Raw genomic sequence first — 23,911 nt, forward strand, 5'->3', positions numbered from 1 at the left:
TCAACCACTCCATTATTTTGCCCGGGATCAGTAGCAGGCTGAGAGGTCTATAATTCACCAGGTGAGCTCAGGGTGGGCCCCTCTCAGTTTCTTCTGTTGAAGCTGTTCCAATTTGTATAAATAATTAAATAAGCAAACTTGGGTCTCCCACATGCCAGGAGAGTATCCTAATTATCAGTCAATCTCTCTCTCTTTCTCCCTGTGGCCCAATGAATATTTATTTATTACAAAATGGAATAGCTTTGACAGGCGAGCACCCTCCCCCAGAATATCCAATAGTCTGGTGGTTAGGGCACTCAGATGGGAGAGCCAAGTTCAAGTCCCTGCGCCAAATCAGGCAGAACAAGGATTCAAAGGCAGGTGAGCGAGTGTCCTCATTAGGGGGTGTATTTTGAGACGCACATTCCCAGCCTGGAAAATTCCCAATCTGGTCACCCTTGGCTGCCTTGTGTGTGAGACCCCATCCAGTAGGCATGCTCTGAGCACTCCTACTAGATTGGGCCCTGCAGACAAGATAGGCAGAGGAATGCGTAGTTGAGAATCCTGCTGACACTTAGGTGTGAGTTAGGGTGCGCTCTGCACTGTCATGACTTAGGCAGTTTTGTGCATGCCCTCCAGCAGAAACTTAAGCACCTAGGAGACTTTGGCAGCAGAAACTTGGGCACCTAGGGAATTTAGGTGGCAACTAAGCAAGGGTTTGGAGGATCACAGGTGTGCCTAAATGTTGGATTTAAGGCACAGAACTGCCACTTTAGGTGCCTACATCCCTTTGTGAATTTAGTCTTTAGAGACCCTTAAAAATCTCATCCTACATTTGCAAACATGAAAATTTCAAGCAGTGACTGGGGAATGGAATTATTTCAAGCCTTTTTGGAATTAATTTCTTTCAACTTCTCATGACATTGATTCAAGGTTTATAATCTCTGCTTCCTCTTAAGATAACTTAGAGACAACCCACTGCTAGCAAACAGTACCAAAACAAAACAAAGTCCTCCCTAAAAAAAAATGTACAATGGTCAAGAGAAACCTTGGATAAGGAGGAGAAAAAAAAATACACACACACAAATTGAGTCAGTACAATAGATAGTAAGATTTATTTGTTGATTTCCCATTCAGCAAAGTTTTATCTGTCAATCTGCCACAATTCCAAAAAGGAATTATCTCCAGACGCCCCATGTTCTCACACACTGTGCCAATGCAGACAACGTGACTGGAGACCTGCATGTGGGAACTTGCCTTTTACAGGACAACTTAAACCAAAATCCATGCCCACTGCTATCTGATTCACAGCAGTGCCTGGATTTTCACATTGTTCGGTGTAACCTACTCTCAGCTCTTGAGCATCCAGTGGAGAACACAACTTTTCCTGTTTCTGCAGAGTAGCCGAGGGAGTTCAGTTCCTTGCGTGAGAAGGTGCTGCTGAAAAAGGTTCTCACACTGAGCCGTCTAGAGACACAATACAGTTTTTCCTTTACAGCGTCTATCAGAAATAGCTCTCGTCCTGTACTTTGAGGCAAACGCTTGTAATCATCAGACCAACTATGCTTCTCCTTCACCAGTGCTATTAATAGCATGTTGTTCCCTCTGAAGAAAGACAAAAGAAGAATGACGGGACCTGGTGTTTGATCACATTTTTTCTTTCTCACTGTTGCTGCTTTATTTTTTTTTCATTCTGAGTTTTCTGAGCTTCAGCTGGTTTTTTCCAGTTGGGGGTGAGGGCTTGGAATCCTCATTGTTTTCAGTTATGTGCCCATCCTTTCTGTGTAAACAAGCAGGCCTTCTCCAAGTCCACCGAGCAGAAGACTGTAAACAAAGCAAGGTGTAGCTTTACTACTGATTAAGTACGCACACTTGATAGAAAGGCAAACGGCAGAGCATCAAAGGAAAGGAGGAAGTTTGTTTGCCTACATGCGTGTGCTTCATCAGGGTGACATTACAGAACCCCAGCATTTTTCATGACGATAAATTTTTTCACTCAGAGTGCTAAGAAATGGTTGAAACCAGAAATGGCTTGTTTCTTCAGATCTCATTGAGATATTTCCCCTCCAACATTTTAGAGATGGGTGCATATATGTGTAAATATATAGACACAAATAGCTGCTTTATTTATTTATGTTAAAATAATTACACAGGCACGTATACACTGAAGGGAGGGAGGGAGAAGGAAGGCTTTGAACCTCATCTGGTTATTGATATAAGTGCAGACTTCCCCTTAGCAATTTCCGTTTGTATTCTAACTTGAAAATGGACTCACTGCTTGACAAAAATGGGAAGGGAGATAAACTCTCCTGCTTTTGGGAAATGAACCAACATCTAACTGACAAGGTTGGGAAGAAACTTCCACTCTGGGCAGGTTATGCTGGACTAGCTGACCAATAGAAATGCCTGCATACTTACTGGGCACTTACAGAAGAGCTGGCACACTGAACTGTTCTAACCGGAGCAGTGTGTGCACCAAGGCATATCCCTAACTCCTGTTTCTCCTGGCACAATGATGGCTCTTTCGTTCCCGCTCTCACCCTGGTCTTGGGAGCAGCTAGCATTGGAAGCAGGGTTCCAAAGCTAGCCGAGTTCAATGGAATTGTCTTTGTTTATATAAATGTCAGTCATCAGCCCGTCCATCTTGTGCAATAGCTAGTAATCCCCAAATCTCCTCTGAAATCACATCCAAGAGGAATATGGTGGACTGCTGGCTCATCTCCACTTCCATTGCAACAGTGAAAAACTAAATGTAACGACTTTGCATTTTAGCCTCACAGCTTAGTTAGCTTATGAAACAGCAAAGCTCCTTATTAAACTTTATAAATAAAACAAACTTCTGTACAGGTTACTGGTAAGAAGGCGCTTATTTATTTATGTTATTCAAAAAGTATGTATAGCTGACAAGGTTGTCCGGACATTAATAGTATTATATTAACTTAAATATTAGTGTCAGTGAATTGTTTATAAACACCATGATTCCCGAAAGATGCAAACTTTATATAACAGTTGTACAGTATACTATTAATACAATGATACTATTGTGCAGTATAAAGCCCTGGAGGGGTAACTGCTAGGGAGATGTCAACTTTCACATTCAGAGACAGTCCACTTTTGGGTATGGAACTATCATTAAGAAGCAATGCACTGTTAGAGGTGCAGGCTTTCAAAAGAGGTTTCAAGCCAAGAGCCTGGTCACTTGTAATCATTACAAATTCATGGCACTTTTCTCTGGAAACCATTAGCCTAAGTTTCCCACCTAAATTTCAGCTCCAGTTATTAACATTTATCTGCATTAATTCCTTCTGAAATTACAAGTGGATAATATGTTCTTCTTCTTTATCCCTACAGGAAAATCCTATAGAGTTCAATGGGGATTAAACCAACAGGGTCCCATAGAAATTACACTGAGAGAGAAAGAGTACTTTCTACTTTGTATAGAATTTTTAATAGACAGTTTAATAGAGAATTAGATCTCTTCAAAAAAATTCTATAGATTGACTTAAAAATTCAATAGAGAAGATATCATTCACTATCAAACTCTATTAACTAGGACTTTTCCATAAGGGCACTTCCTGGCTAGTCTACTGTGTTAACTGCTGTAATGTTCTATTTCAGAGGTGGCTGCACTGCAGCGGTCAGTAAAAAAAATGGGTATACCAGGAGAGCTACCATATCTGTAGCATCAGTAGCTGGGTACATAGTAAAGTGATTGTGGGTGGTTTGGAATGAAAGGCATAAATGTGTGGTTTCTATTATGATTTCTCTTTGTGTATTTATGTATTATCACTTATCAGTCTCTATCCTCAGCCATATAACATGATCTTGCTAAGTACCTCTCACCAAGCTTTAAAAATATAGGTACTGTCCTCTTAGGGGGTTGCATGGGAATATAGTAGCTCACTCTGTGTGCTGCCCTTTTACAATCTGGCCATCAACCAAGAGAAGAGGATGAATGTCCTTGCATTCAGGGATGCTACATGTGGCTCTTCCAACCTTGGACAGTGGTTGCCAAATACCCTAGTTTTGCAGTGGTAGCACGGGATACCAAAACATCCACCACAACACTTTCTAACACTGCCATTAATTCACCTGTTGCTCATGCCAGGCACTAACTTCCTTGTGCATGTAAAAAAGACTGGTGAGGGCCACAAAAGCAAGAAGAGTCCAACAGTGTTTCTACAGAGACAGAGTCAGGGTTAGATTATCACGAGACCCTTAACTTTTGAATTTTTCTGATTCTTGGAAAGTTCAATACTTTTTCTTCAAAACTATTATACTTCAGGCTCTACATCCTGTATCTACATCCATTATCCACAGATCCTTTAGTATGCTGGATTTTATCCATATTTCCCCTTCCTGTCTCCCACTTCATCATAATCCTCTGGCTGAGGTTAAACAAAATTTTCTCTGTAATTGTTACCAACACACTGCTTTGTGGATTATCCACAAGAGTTGAGTAGTAAAAACAGGTTAGATCTGAAATCTGCTCCTTTGCTTAAATGTACCAGTGTAATGTATAACCACCAGACCACTGAGCTAGCAGAAGCCTTCATTTGAACTTCAAAATGGAGTACTGTCAAGTAATGTACCCTCAACCCTGGATTTACCTTACATTTAAAATATGGTGAATCCTTTGGATACTGTTAATTAAGGGATGAGAGTTATAAGCACCATGCTGTCACTGAGAAACTAACACACAAAATGATAGCCACTGTTAATGTTGGACCTACACCAAAAACCCCTGTGGTTTGTGAACTTATGATTGCTTTGCAGCTGCCGTAATCTAGCAAACCTTATTCCAAAAACTCTGCTGAAATCCCTGATGCTACTGGTGCACACCCAGTAATGGAAGACAAAAAATATTTTTTTTAAAAATCACCTTTTTGAGTTCTCAGCAATCTGAACATAACTCTGGGCTGAGGTCCCAAGCAAAGTTTCTTTTAAAATATTAATCTGTTACTTATGTATGGTAAACACATAAACTTACACATATATTATATACATACAAATGTATATAGGTTGTCATGTGCATATTGTGTGTGCAATTATGTATGTGTTTATACTATATCTATATGTACACACAGACATATACATATACACTGATCTGTATGCATGTGTATTATATATGTCAGTGCATGCATGTATATATATCATATATATGCAATATACACACACATATATATGCATGCTTGCTAATGTCCTGGGCTGGGTGTGCTGCTGTTTTCAGCCTTTGGCAACACGTCAGCAGGATGTACTGAGCTACGTACACATGGCCACAGAAGTGACCTTTTGCAATTGCAGAAAAATACAAAAGATTTATTTTGGCATTTCTTATAAAAAAAAGAGCCCAGTTTGACTTTAAAGTCTGCTTTCTGCAACTTGTTTTAACCTATGAGCTGTAGCTGAAAAAAAAGCAACATGAGAAATTGTTTGGGGAAAAAGGGTAGAAATGAAATGTCAGCTTTGCATAAATGTATTTTATATACATTTCACTATAGTTTTTCAAGGTCTGTTAGTGAAAAGCTTCATGTACAGAAAGCTTTAGAAGCAATGGATGCATGTTGGTGGAGGAAGAATTTTAATACTTTGACTTTCCATTAAAGAGGTCACATTTCACAATGATTCTCTGCCTTGGTGTGATTAGGCATTAATATATAAAGATAACTAAGAAAGAACCAAATACAGGAAGGAAATGAGTGGTTCGTTGACTTGGAAATTCTTTAAAACAATGAAGGAAAGTCAAGCACAAAGCAAACTGGATTATTTGTGGAAGGAGGATTATTTTTCAGTTACAATGGACACACAATCACAGTTGTATAGTACAGACAAAGAGCTTAGTCCTTTATTCACTGAACCCAATCAGAATTTCTCTGCTGACTTCAGTGAGAGTTGGATCAGATCTTCAAAAATGTCAAGGTAAGATGAGAATGAATATCTACATAATACAGACTGGAATTAATTTTCTAATGTAGTGTCTAAGAGACTAGTTCTGTTTGTGTTACTCACATTGGGTGAAATTTATCCCTTTATGGACAGTCAGCACAAAGTTCATGCACCTCAAGTCCCCAAAATTTGCATGCCCATGTTTTGCATGGCTTAAAAACTCAAATCAGGGTAGTTGTATGCACAGTAGCTTGATTTGTTGCATTCACATGGTTAACAAATGCAAATCTAAGATTTTAAGTGCACAAAATACTTGGTCCCACAATTTTGGGCCTAACATCATTACCACTGATATCAAATCTTGAAAACAAAATACGGTGATTTAATTCATTGCAAAGCAGAATCTCTGTGGCGCCAACCATACTATGAGGAAAACAAGAAGAGTCTGGTCTAAACGTCTGTAAAAGTGAGAGGCTTTGGACTTTCAACAGTATCTCCATTTCTTGAGATACACCTTATTTATTAATTAATAATAATAATAATAATGTTTCTATTGCAGTAGTGCTGAAGTTATGGAACAGGACCCCATTGTGCTAGGCACTATACAAACACAGAACCAAAAGATAGATTGTAAGTATTGGGGCAGGGACTAAGCATTGATACCATTCAATAAGAATTTTGATTTGGGAGATTCTAAATTTGTTAAGCAGACTCTTTATTACCAAATCCCATGTACTGCTTTGGACGGAGGTATGTATTATTTATTGTTATTTCATTTTATTCTTTGTATTCGCAGTCCACGCTGTTAGGCACTGTCCATGGACACCCACAGGAACACATATGACATTGGTCAGAATGTCAGAGTTCCTGAAAATCAGGACTTCTCTGTTCTATTCCAAGCTCTGTCACTAACTCACTGGATGAGTCATTTAACTGCCCTTTGCCTCACTTTATCTAGCTTGTAAAATGTGTATAGTCAACAATATCTCACAGAGGTGTCATGAATTGTAACATCTGTAAAGAGTTTTGAGATCCTCTAAAGAAATGCTGTTCTTTTCAGATAGATTATTATACCATGCCCATCACCATGGTGTCTGAACACCTGGCTCTTCCTCTGTGCAAAATATTTTTGCTACTTGTCAGACTAGCCTTTTAAAAAGCATTTCTGGGTAAAATAATGAGTCTTGTACAGAAATTCAATAGAAACTTCAAAATAACCATACAAATTTCAGGAAATTACTTACCAACAAACTGTTGGTACATTAACAGTCATGCCAAAGACAAATGGTGATAAACCAGCTGTGGTAACCTGTAAAATTAACAAGAAGAAAGGATTTGCCTGATATCATCATTGAAAGTTGCAACATCTTTGTTGAGATTAACTTTGTACAGGTGCACTCACACTAAGTATTTGTTTACCCCCAGGTCAGTAATCCAGCCATAACACAGATGTTCAGTGGGAAGGAGAAACCCATTGGGATGTAGAATCTGCTCATCAGGAAACTACCACTTCTATCAAACCCCTCCCCACTGACTTATGACCCTCTGGGAGGCATGTGCAGGCACATCTCCTTGCCCTGGCCAGTAGAAGGAAGGGGCAAAAACTATGAAAAGAACCTTATCCTGGAAGTGACCTAGCACTTAGGGAAGCAGGGTCCACACGGCAAGCCAGGAGCAGCAAGCACACTGAATACAGCAGAAACCACCGGGGAACTGTATGCAGAGCAGGCTGCAGCAGCAGCCAGGGAATCACAGGTGGAACGGGATGTGACTGTAGGACATTGCAGCTGGGTTCAAGTCTGCACAGAACTTGTGGAAAAGCAACAGAGACTGGGCAAGGAGCCAGTGCTGAGGGGCCCCAACGAGATAGATCACTAACTGATCCTGGCCAGGAAATCTGTATTCTCCTATTTGTCTCTAGCAGAGACTGGACTGGAGAGGCATGCCAGGCACTGGGCCTGAGGAGCCCTAACCCTCTAGCAGACTACCACTGTTTAAGCCACAGTACCTAGCGTATTGCAACCTTCCCCTTCCTGCCAGCCCTAGTAAAGTACCCCTTCATTTAGCCACATGTCCGAATCATTATTGGGACCTACCAAGGGCCTATAGGATGTAGCATCTGAAAGGCCTTCAACTCTTGCCTCTGAGCAGGGGTACACCCAGCACATCACTCGGATCATCAAGGTTTAGTGTGCCACAGCACTACCAGCTGTAACAATTACATCAGGATGGAGTAAAGGTGAACAAGACTTGAGGATGATAGGAGATAGTGCATTAGACATGAATTTACATTGCACTATTGGAGGGGAAAAGGCCAGTGCACTTTTGGTCTGCAAACACAGGAGCATCAGGCTAGGTCCTCCACAGTAAACAAGTTGCACTCAGGGTAGTCTAGGAGGATGAGGTGATTTTATGCCATCTTTGCAGTGGTCTGATTTCAGGGATAGCTGGAAACTAGGCCAGATCCAATGTATGAGTGAGCAGTCTCCAGGCATGTCCCTGTCCCCCCATGGCCCCAAAGAGCTGTTCTGGCAGCCAGGGATATAATGATATCCATATATAATGAATGGCTCCTTGGCCATGCTCTCTTTTCCCCAAACACTCCCCCTACAAATGGGGCAGGTGTCAAAGCTGCTATGCCGGCCCTCTGCCATGTGAGGACTCCCCTTACTGAGGAAGAACCCCCCCACACACACACAGGCAGAATCTTCAGGCAGCCAGTTAAGCTGGTTTTAAAGCTGCTTTGTGTCACTGGTAGAACAAAGCAGGGAGAACAGGCCCCAGATATTGCCCACCATATTATGGTATCTATCCCTGACTCAACAGCGCCGTTGCTACCACAGCTGCAGTGCTGCATTAAGTTCTGGGAACCTCATTGCCAGACCAATAACATAAAATGGAAGGAGTTCTGAGAACAGTGACAGAAGTGATCAGGGAGAAGGAATTGATTTTCAATGAAAGATTAGGATAAATAATGTCTATAGAAAAGGATGACAAGGTGACAGTCTACACATGCAAACATTGACGAGTGAAAAGGATTGTTTAGGGTAGTACAGCAGGGTATAACAAGAGTAACAGGATGAAGCAAAATATTTAGACAGTTATCAGGAAAGATTTCCTGACAGTAAGATTTATTAGCTTGTCTAATTGTCTCTCAAGGGAGTGCTGGAAACCCAGGCTCATTTAAAACTTGACAAAACACTAGCATAAGTGCAACGGGGAGCATGAAGCCATTTCAGAGCAGACTCTGCTTCACAGTAACTCTGAGTTACATTGTTAGCCCATATCGGTTACATTTATGAGATCATTGCCCTTTCAAAAACAGGCTCAGACCCCTGAGTCTCTCTGAGCTGTTCTCAGCACAAGACCAGGACCAAAAGGAAAGGTGGCTCTGGGCCATCTCTCCACTCCCTGTCCTGAGGCCAACTGGGGGCTGAACCAAGTAATCCAAATTATGTCAGCTAGAACAGTTTCATGGGAACCGCGATGCTGGTTGGGAACTATCCAAACACAGTGCACCCCAGCCAGGTCCTCTTCTGCCCCAGCCCACCAAGGAATGCCCCCTACTCCTGCGAGAGGGGAGAAAGGAGAAGAGATGCCCATGCTGGCTTTATGCCACCTAAGAATTGCTGTAAATTAGGGAAAACTCCAGAAATTCCCGTTTGTATCGCTGGAGCAGTGCAAAGGGGACAAAGCCAGGGATGCGCATCTGACCCAGCATGTGTAGCATTGGGACTTCCGGTTTACTGCATGGAATTATTGTAATTAATGTGGCCATATGTATCTCTGACTGACATAATCTACCTGGCCATCTGTCTTAGGTGTTTCTAAAGCGCCGCCCTATACCTTAACATGGGCAAAGCTGTAAAGCATGAAATTAAGAGAATAATTAAGCCGCCTCTCCATGAGAACATTTCACTACAAAACACCTATGTAATGTATAGGTCAAAACTCACTAGTTATCTGTGTTTTTCTCACCTTTATATCCATATGCCAATGAAAATTAAACAAAAAAACCAGGGAAAAGGTCCTAACTATAGCTACACTGCAGGCTCCAAAATGCTGCAATGTTAGCACCCAAATGAGATTAGTGGAGGGTGGCACAGTTCACTGTTCTCAGAGTCACTGCTTGAGGCTATCTGCAGACTCAGGAAGACAGAATGCAATAGTTTGCATGCCATTCACATTTGGAAGGTTATCTTTGCAACCAGCAAGGCTAGAAACTTACTGAAAAAAAAATTATGCTCAGATATTAGAGAATCTGAGTATGTCATGCAGGTCACATATACCCAGCCTGGTTGCTGTATTTATTTGTATAAAATATTTGTATAAAATCTAAGAACCTGCACCTTACCGTAATGGGTTTGATTTTGATCTTACATACATTGGTGTAGCTTTATTAATTTTAGTGGAATTACTCCTGATTTACTTAAGTGTAAGTGAGAGTGGAGTCAAGTGTACTGAGCTTGCATTACACTAATGCTGGGGTAGTAGGCTGAGAAGTATAATGCTCATTCCCAAGCACGTAAATAGAAATCAGTATAGGATGGATGCTATGATAGTTATAGAACTATCTTTTAAAACAGTTTGCTATTCTTTCACTATAAGGAACTAAAGTGTCATTTTTTAAAGTGACCCAAGGTATGGTTATGTCACATTGTAGAGTTGTGTTTACAGGTAACTTGACAGGAGGCCAAAAAAGGGAAACAGATAAATGACAAACTAATTGAGAACTGCCCTTATTAAAAATATTATACTATTCTACAGTAATCACCCGCAAACCGCTGCACAAACACTATTGTAAGCTGTAGCCTTTTGGACAATTACTGTAGAACACTTGTATTGTTTACTTATATAAGAATGTCTTGATGCCAAATAGAATCAAAATGTCTCTGAGAGCAGAAGTACTAAGTGTACGCAAGAAAAAAACAAAAGGAAAAAACATTCTGCACAGAAACTTCCAACTTATCTTTTTCATTTAAAAAAAAGGAAACGTTTGAAAATGAAAAACAAATTTTCAGGGAAATCAAGCTTGTAACTTGCTCTAGGGTGAAATTGGGAACACCTGGCTCCAGTCCAGAAGCTAATTTTTCTTTTACTAAACTTAAACAAAATGTGTTGACCTGTTTTTAATGTACATGTACATTTACTTATACTTATAAAGAAAGCCAGAAAAAGGCACATATCCACATGCTCTAGGTGCCCTTGACATAACTTTAAAAACACATCCTAAGTGTACCAGTTTAGGATTGCTCTCCATAATCTCCCTTTTCCCCTAAAATAATTATGGCACATCTTGTAATACTTAGGAAAGAACAATTTCTAGCCATCAAAGCATTTGCGTCACCTGACACTGTTATTGAAAAATAATTTCAACCCCTATCCACACGAAAAGAAAAAAAAAGTTTTCTTTAAAAAGCAATCACTCTTAAGAGAAATAAGATCATTAGTAACATGTGCCTCAGTAACACAACTTATTTAGACTTGATATTTTGATCAAACCTACCTATCTTAATTCCAGCTATTTCTGTCAATCCAATTGCTGATCTATCTAGATGTAACTTTACATGTAGGCAGAACAAACAGCTCAGGAATAAAGACTACAGTACTATTGGTACATATCACTAAAGAGTGTTTGTCAAGATCTTAACTAAAAACATAGCCACATCCTCTGGAAATGTTGTAGGGGGAAACATATAGGTACAGCATCCAAAGTGCCTGGAAACTACCTTGATTTCAGCATGTTTTTAAGGCCATCACTTTGCTTCCTCCTATGGTCTCTTGTATTCTCAGATAAAATAGGATCATATACGTCAATTACACTTTGTATTTGCAAATCTGCTTTTGTGAATTCATGACCCTTGTTGATTTGCATCCTCACATTATGACCAATTAGAGTTCAGTACTGACTGGTTTTAAAAGGAGCCCCATCCAGTCCTCCTCATCCAGAAAGATGGTATTCATGGCCTGGCAACTGAAGAGTGAAGGTGTAATAACAGGAGCAAATGTGGAGAGGGATCCTCAGAGGACCTTGGTGGTGGAAAGAAACATCCCTACCATTCATAAAAGGAGGTTTTGCTTTTAAAAAGATGTTTCTGTGGTCTCCATCTCTACAGTACTCAGTCACTCCACAAATGTTAATGAACTAGGCTTCACAACCCACCCGTAAAGTAGGGAAGTATTAATATCCCATTTTACAGCTGGAAGAACTGAAATACACAGAGTTTAAAAGCAAGATTGCATCTTGCCCAATGCACCTGTGCTACTGTGATTCTCAGGATCATGATTCATTCCTTGGTTAGCTTCTGGGGCAGTGCAACTAGGTGCTGCCCTTTAGGGTAGATGGTAAATTGACAATCTAGCCCTAAATGACTTGTCCAAGGTCTCTCAGGCAGTCTGTAGCACAGCCAGAAATTAAGCCGAGATCTCCTGGTACCTACTCTTGTGCCTTATCCATGAGTCCATTTGTACATTCTGGAGCAGGAGGGTAAAAGGAAAATCCTTAACCTTCTGAGAATTCACTCCCTGGGCATCAACCCTGACCAACTAGTCAGTTTTCTCTCAATTATCTCTAGGATGTTCTCAAGCTACAAAATTTGGATCTGAATTTTAAATACCCCAAAGTTTACAGATGTTCAGATCCAGGGTTTTCGTTTGGACCATTAGAAAGGTAAGGGCCATTTGCAAACTTCAGATCCATATCCGGTTCAGATTTTACCATCTTACTCCAGAGTTCAGGGGTGTATGCAAGATTTTGGTTTAGACTTATCTGATTATTTAACATGGCAATATTATTTCACTGTAGCCTATAAAAAGTACTTATTTCCTTTAATTCACCATATCTTTGTTAGAAAACATAATGTCATAGTTCTCACCAGCTCTTATAGTAATTGAATATGGAATAATTTATAAAGAAGTTCCCTTAGTTTACTTACCCAAAGCCAATCCATTTAACCTCACTTCCCCAATCTGTCAAAACGTCTATACCCTTTTGAAAATATGTATTTTTCAAAAGACAGTGTTTTGAAACAACCTTTCAAGTTCACTCACTGATCAAAATAAATCTTCCTGTCTATTTATCATCAGTGTCATCTTCTCCATACAGAGAAGACAAAAGCTTCTGTAACTTTTATTTTCATTTTATTGAAGCAATGTCAGGCTCTTTATAGATATGGTATTTGTTTCACCCTTCGTCTGTACCTATTTTTCCAGCCTCTCAGGGCCAAAAAACCATCAAGGGAATGGATTAGTGCCAGTGCCACTGGAAACAGTTAAATCAGGGTAATCTAATATTATCAGCAGTGCAAAAATCACTGCATGCAATATCAATACTGATGACTATTCTTTTACTTCTTCAGGGAGACCCATTGAAATAGTGTCCCAGACTGCAGGATTATTTCCAATGCATGCATATTTGAGCACCTGCCTTTGCATGGGCAGTCAGTTACCTCAGTTATCAAAACAAATTGGATATTTGCACCTAATTAAATACTCGTTTTTATCTAAATGTTGGAATTGCTCACACTCATTTGGGAACAAAAACGTAGAGAGAGACCTCAGTCCTGTCTATTAAAATATTTTATACATGTAGCCCTAAATCATACCAACAACATTCAAGATGTTTAAGACTTCAGCTTCACAGTAACAATTGAAAAGTTAATATACAGAAACTCTTCTCTGGGAGATGCAAATTCTCATCAGGGTATCAATCTTGTAAAAAAAACAAAGAACATTAATGACATTTGTCAGACTTCAACATTTGTACTGATATTCTCCCAAAAGCATTTGAGAGCGTAGGCAGGTTATTTTGCTTGTCGCTTGTCATTTATTCAAAGACTTTCCTGTAGGTTGTTTTATGTTTTTGATGCTTCGTGTTGGGTCAGAAGTTAATTGCAGTGAAAATAAAATAGGTTTATTTTATTTACTCTAGGATTAGTGTCTTACCAGTGCAACTAGGGGGTTTGACTTCCAGACCCTATTAGATACTGGCTGCTGACATTCTTGCCTCTGCGTCACTTTGCATGTAATTAGTTGTGCTTTTAGCAATCTCTTTGAATTCACCATCCTTATGTTAATAATTAATAACGTACGGAGAATGATAGAGCATACAGAAGTAAGGAAAGTGCACGAGAAGGGGGAACAGCTTTTCTCTGCGGGGGTGGAGACATCTGAAAGTGGGTAGGCAAATGTGAAACAAAGGTGCTCAAAGCAAGTTTATAGAGGCAGGTAAAGCTCACCGTGTATGTGACTCAGAACAAGGCATGCCATGACATTACCTACTCTCTGCTCTGCCTGTCCCCAGCAGCTCCTATGTAAGCGGAAGAGGGACATGTGGAGTGGTGAGCTCACACACTCCTTCCTTCCTCCCCTCCTGCTGAGCAACTGCCTAAGGGCTGGGCAGAATCTAGTCATTATGCTGTCAGCACACAGATTTATTACATGGTCTGCCCAGCTTAATGCTGTCGTGTGCACTGAACACAGGCCCGTTTTGCCCTCCAGCCAATCCAAATACCTGAAATGAAACACTTACTACAAGTGTGTTAGTTGCCATCTAAAGACTATACTATGTTTGGTGTGCTGGCATCGGTGTCACTGAGAGCAAAAAATGTTGGGCTTTCCCCAGGTCACTAATACAATGTTTCTAAACCTTTTTGATACCAGAGACCAGTTTGCTGCCTTCCTAAACTGTGTCAGGGACATCCCAGGGACTGGCACTGATCCATGGACAGGCCGTTGAGAAACACTGCTCTAATACATTTCACCTCAGATAACCTGCTTCCCTTGTTTGATCTGCTGATCTTTAAGGACAGAGCCACAACTTCTGGAAGCAATAGTTTCCAATTCTTCAGTGTTAAGGCATCATTTGTATTGCTTATGAAACAGGTGGCTCTCTGATTGCACTCCCTCTTGTCAGAGGATTTCCCAATGCTCTTGATTCAAGGGGCTGCCCCACTAGCTGAAACAGTTGGGTTAAGGGGCATATTTTGCCCATGTGTTTATCCTGGCAGACCAATATAGCCCAGTAAAATCCTTTCCAAGGGTCCTTCCTACTACCTTGGCATAAGTGTTTAATACATCTGGCTCAAAATCCAGGAGAAAGGAGACTTTATAGGGTAGTGTGGAGGTGGAGAAATTCTGCCCTTACAGCCTTTCATCTCATATCTGGAGGGTGGCATTACCATTTTGAAATACTGACGTTAGGGAACCAATATGGCGTGGCTAGCTTCCAAAAGTTTTCCAAATTGTGCAAGAAATGCCCTCTCATTCTGATTGTCCATTTGTTTGGGAGTTTAATGGGAAAACTCTGGGTTTTCCAGTACTTTATCCCCAAATTCTCCCTCTAATCATAATGGGAACTGTCTATCCAAGAGTACTCCTTTTTCTTATCTGACTTTGTCTTGATGTCCCTGGAGAACACTTCTCATGTATCTATACAGGACTGGAGAGGACACACAGTGGCTTTTTCTGGGTTGAGATTTCCCTGTCCAGGAACCTAGAGGAATCTTCCTTGGCTAATGCCTACCCTGCACAACTTTCCTTGGGTTATATTTTGATTGGTGACCATGAGGGCAGGGGAGTATGTGCTATTGTTGTTCTTTCTCCTCTTTCCTTTGTCTCTAAGAGAGTTTATTTGTGTTATCTCCCGGCCCTGCTTGGAAGTGGCCTGGCCGTAACTGACAGACCTCTAGTTCTCTTCCATGCTACCCTTTCTTCTGGAGAAGGACCAGGGTTATATCTGTCATGTGGGACAGGTGCAGGAAGAAATCTGCGTGGGCCTGTGCTTTGTGCTTGGAATATGGAACACTCCCAGCACCCTTGCAACCTTCACACCTCCCTCCACACGACACCCCTTGCATTCTACAAGATGAGGGAGAGCAAGACAGGGGCCTTCTCCCAGCTGCTGCGCTTAGCTGAGTGGCAGCTTTCTTCTCCTCTCCTACTCCACTCAGCTAACCAGCAGTTCTAGGCAGCCTATCAGTGGCTTTTAACAGCCTTCCATCACCAATCTGCTGAATGATGGCTGTCAGACCAGGGGTGCTTCTGTTAGTGAAGCTCTCAGAGGCTTCCAAGGCCTTTCCCAGCAATGCTCATTTTAGAAGAGGTGTTCAGTGTATGTGTTTAGAACACAGGGTTTGAACTGGGGAGCTCCATCTCCTTGTGCTTGGCTGTTGCTGTCTACCAGTGATCTCACTCTGTAGCCTCTGTCACTACCTCATTAGTCTGCTGCTGTAGCTGAGGGATCACTGTAGTACTATTTATACCATAATGATGTGTGATATAAATAGTTAGATAGCAATGCCATTCTGCTGATTTATTATCTGCCAGTCTTTACTTCCCATCTTGGATATTATTTCTTCAATGTCCATCTCTTTGTTTGGTATGTTTCATTTGTTCTCATTACTATCTCTTTGCTCTGTGATCTGTTGAGATAAGTTTGCAATAAAACTAAGGCTCCAGTTCTACACTGCCTCCAGAATCAGGGCGTTAGATAGTTAAAGCAACATTACCAACCTACTCAAATTCACTCAGCATCTTATCTTTTAAGATTTATATTTTATATACAGTGTTTGCTTCTTATTCTGGAAGAGCATTTGAATGCCAGAGAACGGCTCAACTGTTCACTGATTTCACAATTATTCTATACTTCATAAACTAGTTATATAGTGCTGAATTCTGTCTTTATATTTTTTTTAATGCAGCCACTTCTGGGATAGAACACAGCAGTTGTTTAACAGCACACAGCAACACTACAAGTGAGAACAGAAAGTAAAGAATAACTTATCTTTTGAATGTAAATGGCTGATTTGGAATTTGGGCAGGGCACCTCTCCTTTTTAAGCAAAAGCACCCTTATATCTTTAATGGTCACATATGATCAAGAGTAAGATCATACTTTTTTCTCATGTGAAAGTCTGCAACTGTTCATGTATATAGTGTAAATATATATATAAACACACATAATGTGATAATAAGTAACCCATTAATTTTCAGGGTAAGATGACTGAAATATTGCAAGTACGTCATGACTCACTTTAATTACTTCCCCAGAAACAAAAGACATCTTGAGACTTTAACAAAAACCTTTTTTCTCTCATAAAACTCAAGACTTGGTTGAAATTGTGGTAGCTATTTCTTTTTGGACATCAAATATCCATCCCACCCTACCTTCTCTCTTGTGCCCAAACATCAGACGTCCTTTAATAATACAGAGAGAACCAAAACAAGAAGCATACGGTGTCTGCTACTGACGACAATGGCCAAAACACACATTCCCCCTTCCTATGAGTAATGTGATTGGTGGCACTACACCAGACAGCTTCGGCCTATAAAATGAAGACCAGTTATAGAACTAAACTCAATTTTAACTCTGCTTTGGCTTGTGTTAAAAGATTTCTCTGCAATGTGACCACTGCATATGTAAACCAGACAGTGATTTTTTTCACCAGTTCAAAGAAGAAAAGAGAGAACTTTATGCATACAAGTTCTTCATGTGGTCTGCTTTGTTGTATAAAACTGCTTTCAACCAAGATTCAAACAGGTGCACAAGTTTATCCTCTATTAACAAAGCCTGCTTAGCGGAAGCCTAGGAGCACTGGCGAATCCTGGCAACAGTTGAAGTCTTGTCAAATGAGGATAACTGAGGGCACTGAAGGACTGGAAATAGTGAATTTCATTAGGCCCAACTAACTTTGTCTTTCTGATTTTATAAGAAGATTATTTTTCCATTCTTGCTGCTGTTGGTACATGCATGTTAGACCAAGAGATAGATATTCTTGCATTTTGAGACTATGTAATCAATTTTCAAGGGACAAAATTCATATTTTCAATACGTCACTGTCAAAAAACCCTCTCATTAAAGACGGACATGTTGCTATCCCCCCAGTGCTCAGTAAAGGACAGCATACAAGACACTGTTTTTTCTCCACTGTCACTTCAACACCCCAAAATGTCCTGGTTTTCCCCAATTTCTTCCCATTAACCCCAGATGCCTCAAACTGCTGGTGTCTCTCTTCTCAGACAGTTGAGTCCAAGAAGTTAGTAGGGATAACTGATTCGTCCTATTAATTATTATTATTATGGTTATTACATTTGTATATAGTGCAATAGGTGTGCATGAAATGACAGCAACAAAAAAAGTAATATGTTCTATGTGCTAGAATGATAGGAACTACTGTAATGGAACAGACCAATGGTTTGTCTGCTCATGTATCCTGTCTCAGGTACTGGCCAATGTAAGAGGTTTCAGAAGAATGCATCTAGCTGTGCTACAGATGTATTCTGCAGAGGGAGGGAGATTTCTTCTTGACCCTAATTTGTGTTCACTTTTTGCTCTGAAGCATGTGGTTTGCTAGTCCTTGCGCTTTTGTCCTAGAAAGAATGCCATACATACAGGGTCTGGCTCCTGCTCCTATTGAAGTCACTGAGTTCACTGGAGCAGGACTGGACCTGTAAAATGTACAATCCTCTCTTTAATCCTACTAAATTGATTGCCTCAATATCGTTCATTTTATGTCCTGAATGTCACAGGTTAATTACGCAGTATATTGAATCGAAGAAGCATTGCCTTTTAGCTGTTTGAAAATTACTGCCTTCCAGTTTTATGGAGTGACCAGTTTTTCTAATGCTCTGCTGCTGTGCGGTACTGCAGAGAAACACACTTGATCCAAGGCTAAGCCCAGGACCAGCTAGTGTGTTTGCATTCTGAGTGATTCTTCACACCCACACTAGTTGTGCTGGTTTGCCCTCCTGAGGAAGGGGGGAAACTGAGACAGTGTCAGGGTCTGACACTAGAGGAGATACGACCTTGTTACATGCCTCCAAATTTCTGCAAAGGCTAATACCAGTTTCATACTTGAAATGTGCTTTTTCTGCATCCTTTGCCCTCTCACCTCCCCTAATGGTGTTATGGAAAAACTGTGACTCTAGCCATTTAGATCTAAGAAACCCAGTCTTCCATAACAGCATAAACTGGACTGGGGAAGAATGGGAGCCTTGCAGGCCCCTGGATTCTATCTTGCCAGCTTTAGTCATAGATTTAAAGAGTTCTCTTCTTTACCCTCCACTTTTCCTTTAAATGAATAGGGAGCCAACAGTGGTGTCTCCTACAGAAAGAGTTGTAAAGACTTAGTGAAAGGTTTAAGAATGGGGGTGAACTGGTGGAGATGGTGTGACACATTGGGAATGTTCTGTAATATTTTTGATGCCTATGTGTGCCTCGGTTTCCCACTGCAGTTTGCATTGCTAAAAGTGCTCAGTCTGCTCTTTGGGGCAGTGCAGGATATAAGGTGAGGGTGTCACCTTGCTGTCTGGGCTGCAGTGAATAGGGTCGTTAAGGGACCTGCTGAAAGTGATCAGTATCAATGCAGAATCCCAAACGACAATGGAAAAGCCCCAATCGCTAACCACTTACACCAGGAAACAATGATCAAGAGGAAGGAGGTTTCCTGCCCCCATCTCTCAGCAGGAAAGCTGAGCAGAGACCCCAGCTTGAGAGCAAGGAACTGAGATGTGACAGGCAGGAATAAAGTTTGGGCTCTGGAAGAAGCTGGCTGCTCTCTCCTGGGATGGACAAAAGAGAGGGAGAAAAAGCACCTAAGATGGAATCCACTACAGCAGGGGTCACCAACCTATGGCACGCAAGCCGATTTTTAGTGGCACACTGCTGCCTGCTGCGGTCCCGGCCCCCAGCCCCACTCAGCCCCCCCCGGCCCACCGCTCTCCCCTGCGGGGGCAGGAGGCAGAAGCTTGGTCCTGCAGCAGCCAAGCTTCCCCCCCCCCCGCTTCTTCCCTCAGTGTGGTGCTTTCCTGCCCCTCCTCCTCCCCCTCCCTCTCCCAGCCGCCGATCAGCTGATGGCCCTTGCAAGGGGGAGGGGGACGAGTGGCAGCGTGCTCGCTTCTCCCTAGAAGAGGCAGAGAAGAGGTAGGGATGGGACCTTGGGGAAGGGGGTGGAACAGGGCATATCCCTTCCAGCCCCCTGCCATGAGCCGCTCAAGGCTGGGAGCACCCCCACGAGCCGAGCACCCCAGCCCTCTGCCCTGACCCCTGAACCCCCCCACATACACACCCAGCCTTCTGCCCTGCACCTCCACCCCCAAGCCGTCTGCCCTGACCCCTGAACTCCCCCCCACACCCAGCTTTCTGCCCTGCACCCCCACACAGCCCCAGCCCTCTGCCCTGATCCCTGAACTCCCCCCCACACCCAGCTTTCTGCCCTGTACCCCCACACACCCTCTGCCCTGACCCCTGAACCCCCCCACACCCTCACTGCCCTCTGCCCTGACCCCTGAACCCCCACACACACACCCAGCCTTCTGCCCTGCACCCCCACAGCCCCCATCCCTCTGCCCTCACCCCTGAACCCCCCCACACACCCAGCCTTCTGCCCTGAACCCCCCCCCCCACACCCCCAGCCCTCTGCCCTGACCCCTGAACTCCCCCCCAGGTCTTGGGTCCCGGCTGCTGGTCCCTTGCCAGCCGGCGTCCTGGCCGCAGGCCCCGCTCAGCCCATGTCCCGGCCACAGGCCCCGCTCAGCCCGCTGCCGGCCTCGGTGAACAGAACCCCAGGCTGGCAGTGGGCTGAGCAGGCTGGCAGCGTAAGATCAGCATTTTAATTTAATTTTAAATGAAGCTTCTTAAACATTTTGAAAACCTTGTTTACTTTACATACAACAATAGTTTAGTTATAGTCTATAGACTTATAGAGAGAGACCTTCTAAAAAACGTTAAAATGTATTACTGGCACGCAAAGCCTTAAATTAAAGTGAATAAATGAAGACTCAGCACACCACTTCTGAAAGGTTGCCTACCTCTACACTACAGATTGGCTGGTGATTTGCTCTGGCTTGACCAGTATGGACTATGCTTTTCCCTTTATTCCTCTACACTAACTTAATGACTTCCAATGCTGTGCCCCAGGTGACTAATAAGCCCTACTGTTTTGAAAACACTGCATGATGTGCATTAGTCCCTGAAGAGTGTACAAGTCTACCTCAGTTGGGCTGGCTGGACAGAGCTCGCAATGGGAAGCAGGAGTGCTAGAGCCCAGCTGTTCAATCTAGGAGGTAGTGAGGCTGCATGGCCCACCCTGCAGGAGGCAAAGGGACCCCTTGGGGTCTGCCATGCTACAGGAGTTTCTCCAAGAGACTGTTTAAAAGCTGGGGCATGGAAGAGATCCTGTGGATCCATGACAGATGTTAAGGAGGAGAGTGAGTTCTACGCCCTAAGGCCTGCTGTGGCAAACATGCCATCACCTGCAAATAGGTAGACGTCCTCACATTAAAGAGGAAGATTAAGAAGAAGAAAAAATACTCAGCTCATTCCTCTTGTTGTACACATCTGTCCTATGTACACAAATGTTCTTATTACTGCCTCCCTTCACCACTCCTGCCTCCAACTGCTTGTGGCACCCACTTGCCAGGCCTGGAGTAGACCAATGGTCCGTTTAATGAGGTATCGTCTCTCCCATAGAGAATGCATCAGCCTCTCACACTATACCTAGTTATGTTGAAATTATAAGCTTTTTTGCACAGGACCTGTCTTCCAGTCTCTGTTTGTACAATACCTTCTACACGGGGATGCTGATCTTGATTGTGGCAGGTCAAGGTGCTACCACAGCACATACAATAATAATGCAGAGAAGACAAGTCTTTAATTAGGCATGATTCTTGCAGCAGATCTTGTACAATTCATCCTAATACCATTCATGCATGAGACACACTTTTGACACTGTAGGTGGGATCCCTAAAAGGCGAGGGCATTAGAACTCAAATATCCCTCAGGCTGAAGTTAAAGAAGGGGATCACAAACACAGCTGTGGGTCTAGTGGAGGGCTATTCCCATAGCTCTGCCATGTGCAGGGCAAAGCTATAGTACAATACAATTCCTGGTAGGGTTGCCAGGTGCCCGGTTTTCGACACCACAAATCCAGTTACCACAGGTTGGGGGTGGAGGAGGTGCTGGGTCATCAAACCCCCACCAGCCCCTGTTCAGTCAGGGCTGCATCCTACCTGCATCTTGAGGGCAGACAGGCAGGCAGGCTCCATGTCAGACTGCAGCTCCAGAACAGAGGGAGCCCAGGCGGGAGTGGGCGAGGGAGATGCAGAGGATCCAGCAATGAGGAAAGGGAAGGGGCAAGCAGCAAGCCATGAGGGGAGAGGAGGCGAGGGGAGGGGAGGGGAGGAGAGGAGCGAACAGTGGTGGTGTCTGGGAGAGGCAAAGAAGAGCGGGACTTGGAGGAAAGAGGTGGGGTAGTGGCAGGGCAGGAGGGTCTGGTTGTCAACAATTAGAAAGTTGGCAACCTTAATTCCTGGTAGCTACTAGTACTGCAGCCTCACGGTTTAAACAAAGGTTTATTGAAACTGTGGAGCTTATGGCTGTTGAAACTGTCATCTGATATATGACAGTACTGTACTAAACACAGCACCATCTGGGAGAAGGCTGTGTGACAGCCTTCGAGCTACTCTGGCATTTCCATAGTAAGCAGGGTAGGGCATTCAGAATTGGAAGGAGATCCTTCACAGCCTTCCTAGAAATGATTTAAAAATACAGGGCCAAATTCTCTGCCGGCACAACTCCACTGAAGTTGAAGATGTAATGATACCCCAGTCAGAGTTATTCTAGCAAAGAATGTGGCCTACACTTTGTTCAGTTCTGGACCTACACAGACATGGGATCATATTAATTTGTCTGCTGAGGAGTAAATTGTGGAGAAGAGGAAATTGCAAGGGCTAAATTTCACCAAAATATCCATTTTCATAAAATTCCATGAAGTATAATCTTTGGCTGAGCTCTAGTGTGCAAATTCCTTTTGAGAGTCCTTCATCTCTGTACATAATCCTAGTCACCTGTCTAGCTAAAATTTAATTTTCCCAGAATGGAAACACACACCTAATTTACCAGGGACTTTGTTTCAATTTATTGCTATGACTGACATACTCAGGTCAATGACAACAGATATCTGTACACACAAACCTTTGAGCGGGCATATATAATATTCAAAATGTTCTGTGCTTTAAACCTCCACTACACCCTTTGCCACACCCTAACATCTTCAGCAGAGACTCAAAGTGCTTGGCTTGCTTAGCCCAAACAAAAGAAGGCTATGGGGAGATATGATTGCTCTCTATAAATACATCAGAGGCCGGGATAAATACCAGAGAGGGAGATGTTATTTAAGTTAAGCATCAATGTGGACACAAGAACAAATGGATATAAACTGGCCATCAACAAGTTTAGGCTCAAAATTAGAGAGATTTCTAACCACCAGAGGAATGAAGTTCTGGAACAGCCTTCTAAGGGGAGCAGTGGGGGCAAAAAACCTAACTGGCTTCAAGACTGAGCTTGATAAGTTTATGGAGGGGATGTTATGATGAGATTGCCTTACCATGGAAAGTAGCTGATCTGCGACTGCTAACAGCAAATATCTCCAGCAGCCGGTGGTGGGACACTAGATGGGGAGGACTCTGAGTTAGTAGAGAGTGTCTGGCTGGTGGGTCTTGCCCACATGATCAGAGTATAACTGATCACCATATTTCGAGTCAGGAAGTAATTTTCCCCCAGGGCAGACTAGCAGAGACCCTGGGGGGGGTTTCATCTTCTTCTGCAGCATGGATCATGGGTCACTTGCAGGTTTAAACTAGTGGAAATGGTGGATTCTCTGTAACTTGAAGTCTTTAAATCATAATTTCAGGACTTCAGTAACTCAGACAGAGGTTACAGGTCTATTACAGGAATGGGTGGGCAAGGTTTTGTGGCCTGCAATGTGCATGAGGTCAGACTATATAATCATGATGGTCTGTTCTGACCTTAAAGTCTATGAGTTAAATGGGTATGGGCACAGGGTTTTTATGACCTGAAACAGGTTCAGAGATCATGAAAAATATGTATGCCAATCATAATGCTGTTCTTACAAAATATCCTTGGTAGTTAATTCTCTGAGATTCAGGTATGAAGGCAAAAGTAATTTGATACAAACCATTTGCACCAAGATTTGAATGAAAGCTTCCATTTGTATTTTTTTATCAAGTTCAAAGACTTAAAATAATTT

The 23,911-nt window shown here is 42.4% G+C and overlaps 1 protein-coding gene across 10 annotated transcripts in view; it reads right to left on the reverse strand.

Annotated features, from left to right (window-relative positions):
• The window catches only part of TMEM241 (transmembrane protein 241), a 105,386-nt gene that overhangs the window by 27,336 nt on the left and 54,139 nt on the right, over window positions 1-23,911 (reverse strand). For 5 of the 10 annotated variants that reach the window (XM_042854837.2, XM_042854831.2, XM_042854836.2 and 2 more), the window contains one exon: window positions 7,110-7,174. The exons of 1 other annotated variant lie outside the window; for it this stretch is intronic. In XM_042854837.2, coding sequence (XP_042710771.1) covers window positions 7,110-7,174 — 65 coding nt within the window. Of the gene's footprint in view, window positions 1-1,070; window positions 1,804-7,109; window positions 7,175-23,911 lie in introns of those variants that run through there. 4 more of the 10 variants (XM_065585343.1, XM_065585345.1, XM_042854833.2 and 1 more) reach the window with 2 other exon arrangements.

Source organism: Chrysemys picta, chromosome 2 (genome assembly GCF_011386835.1).
Source record: "Chrysemys picta bellii isolate R12L10 chromosome 2, ASM1138683v2, whole genome shotgun sequence".
NCBI classification, from domain to species: Eukaryota; Metazoa; Chordata; order Testudines; family Emydidae; genus Chrysemys; species Chrysemys picta.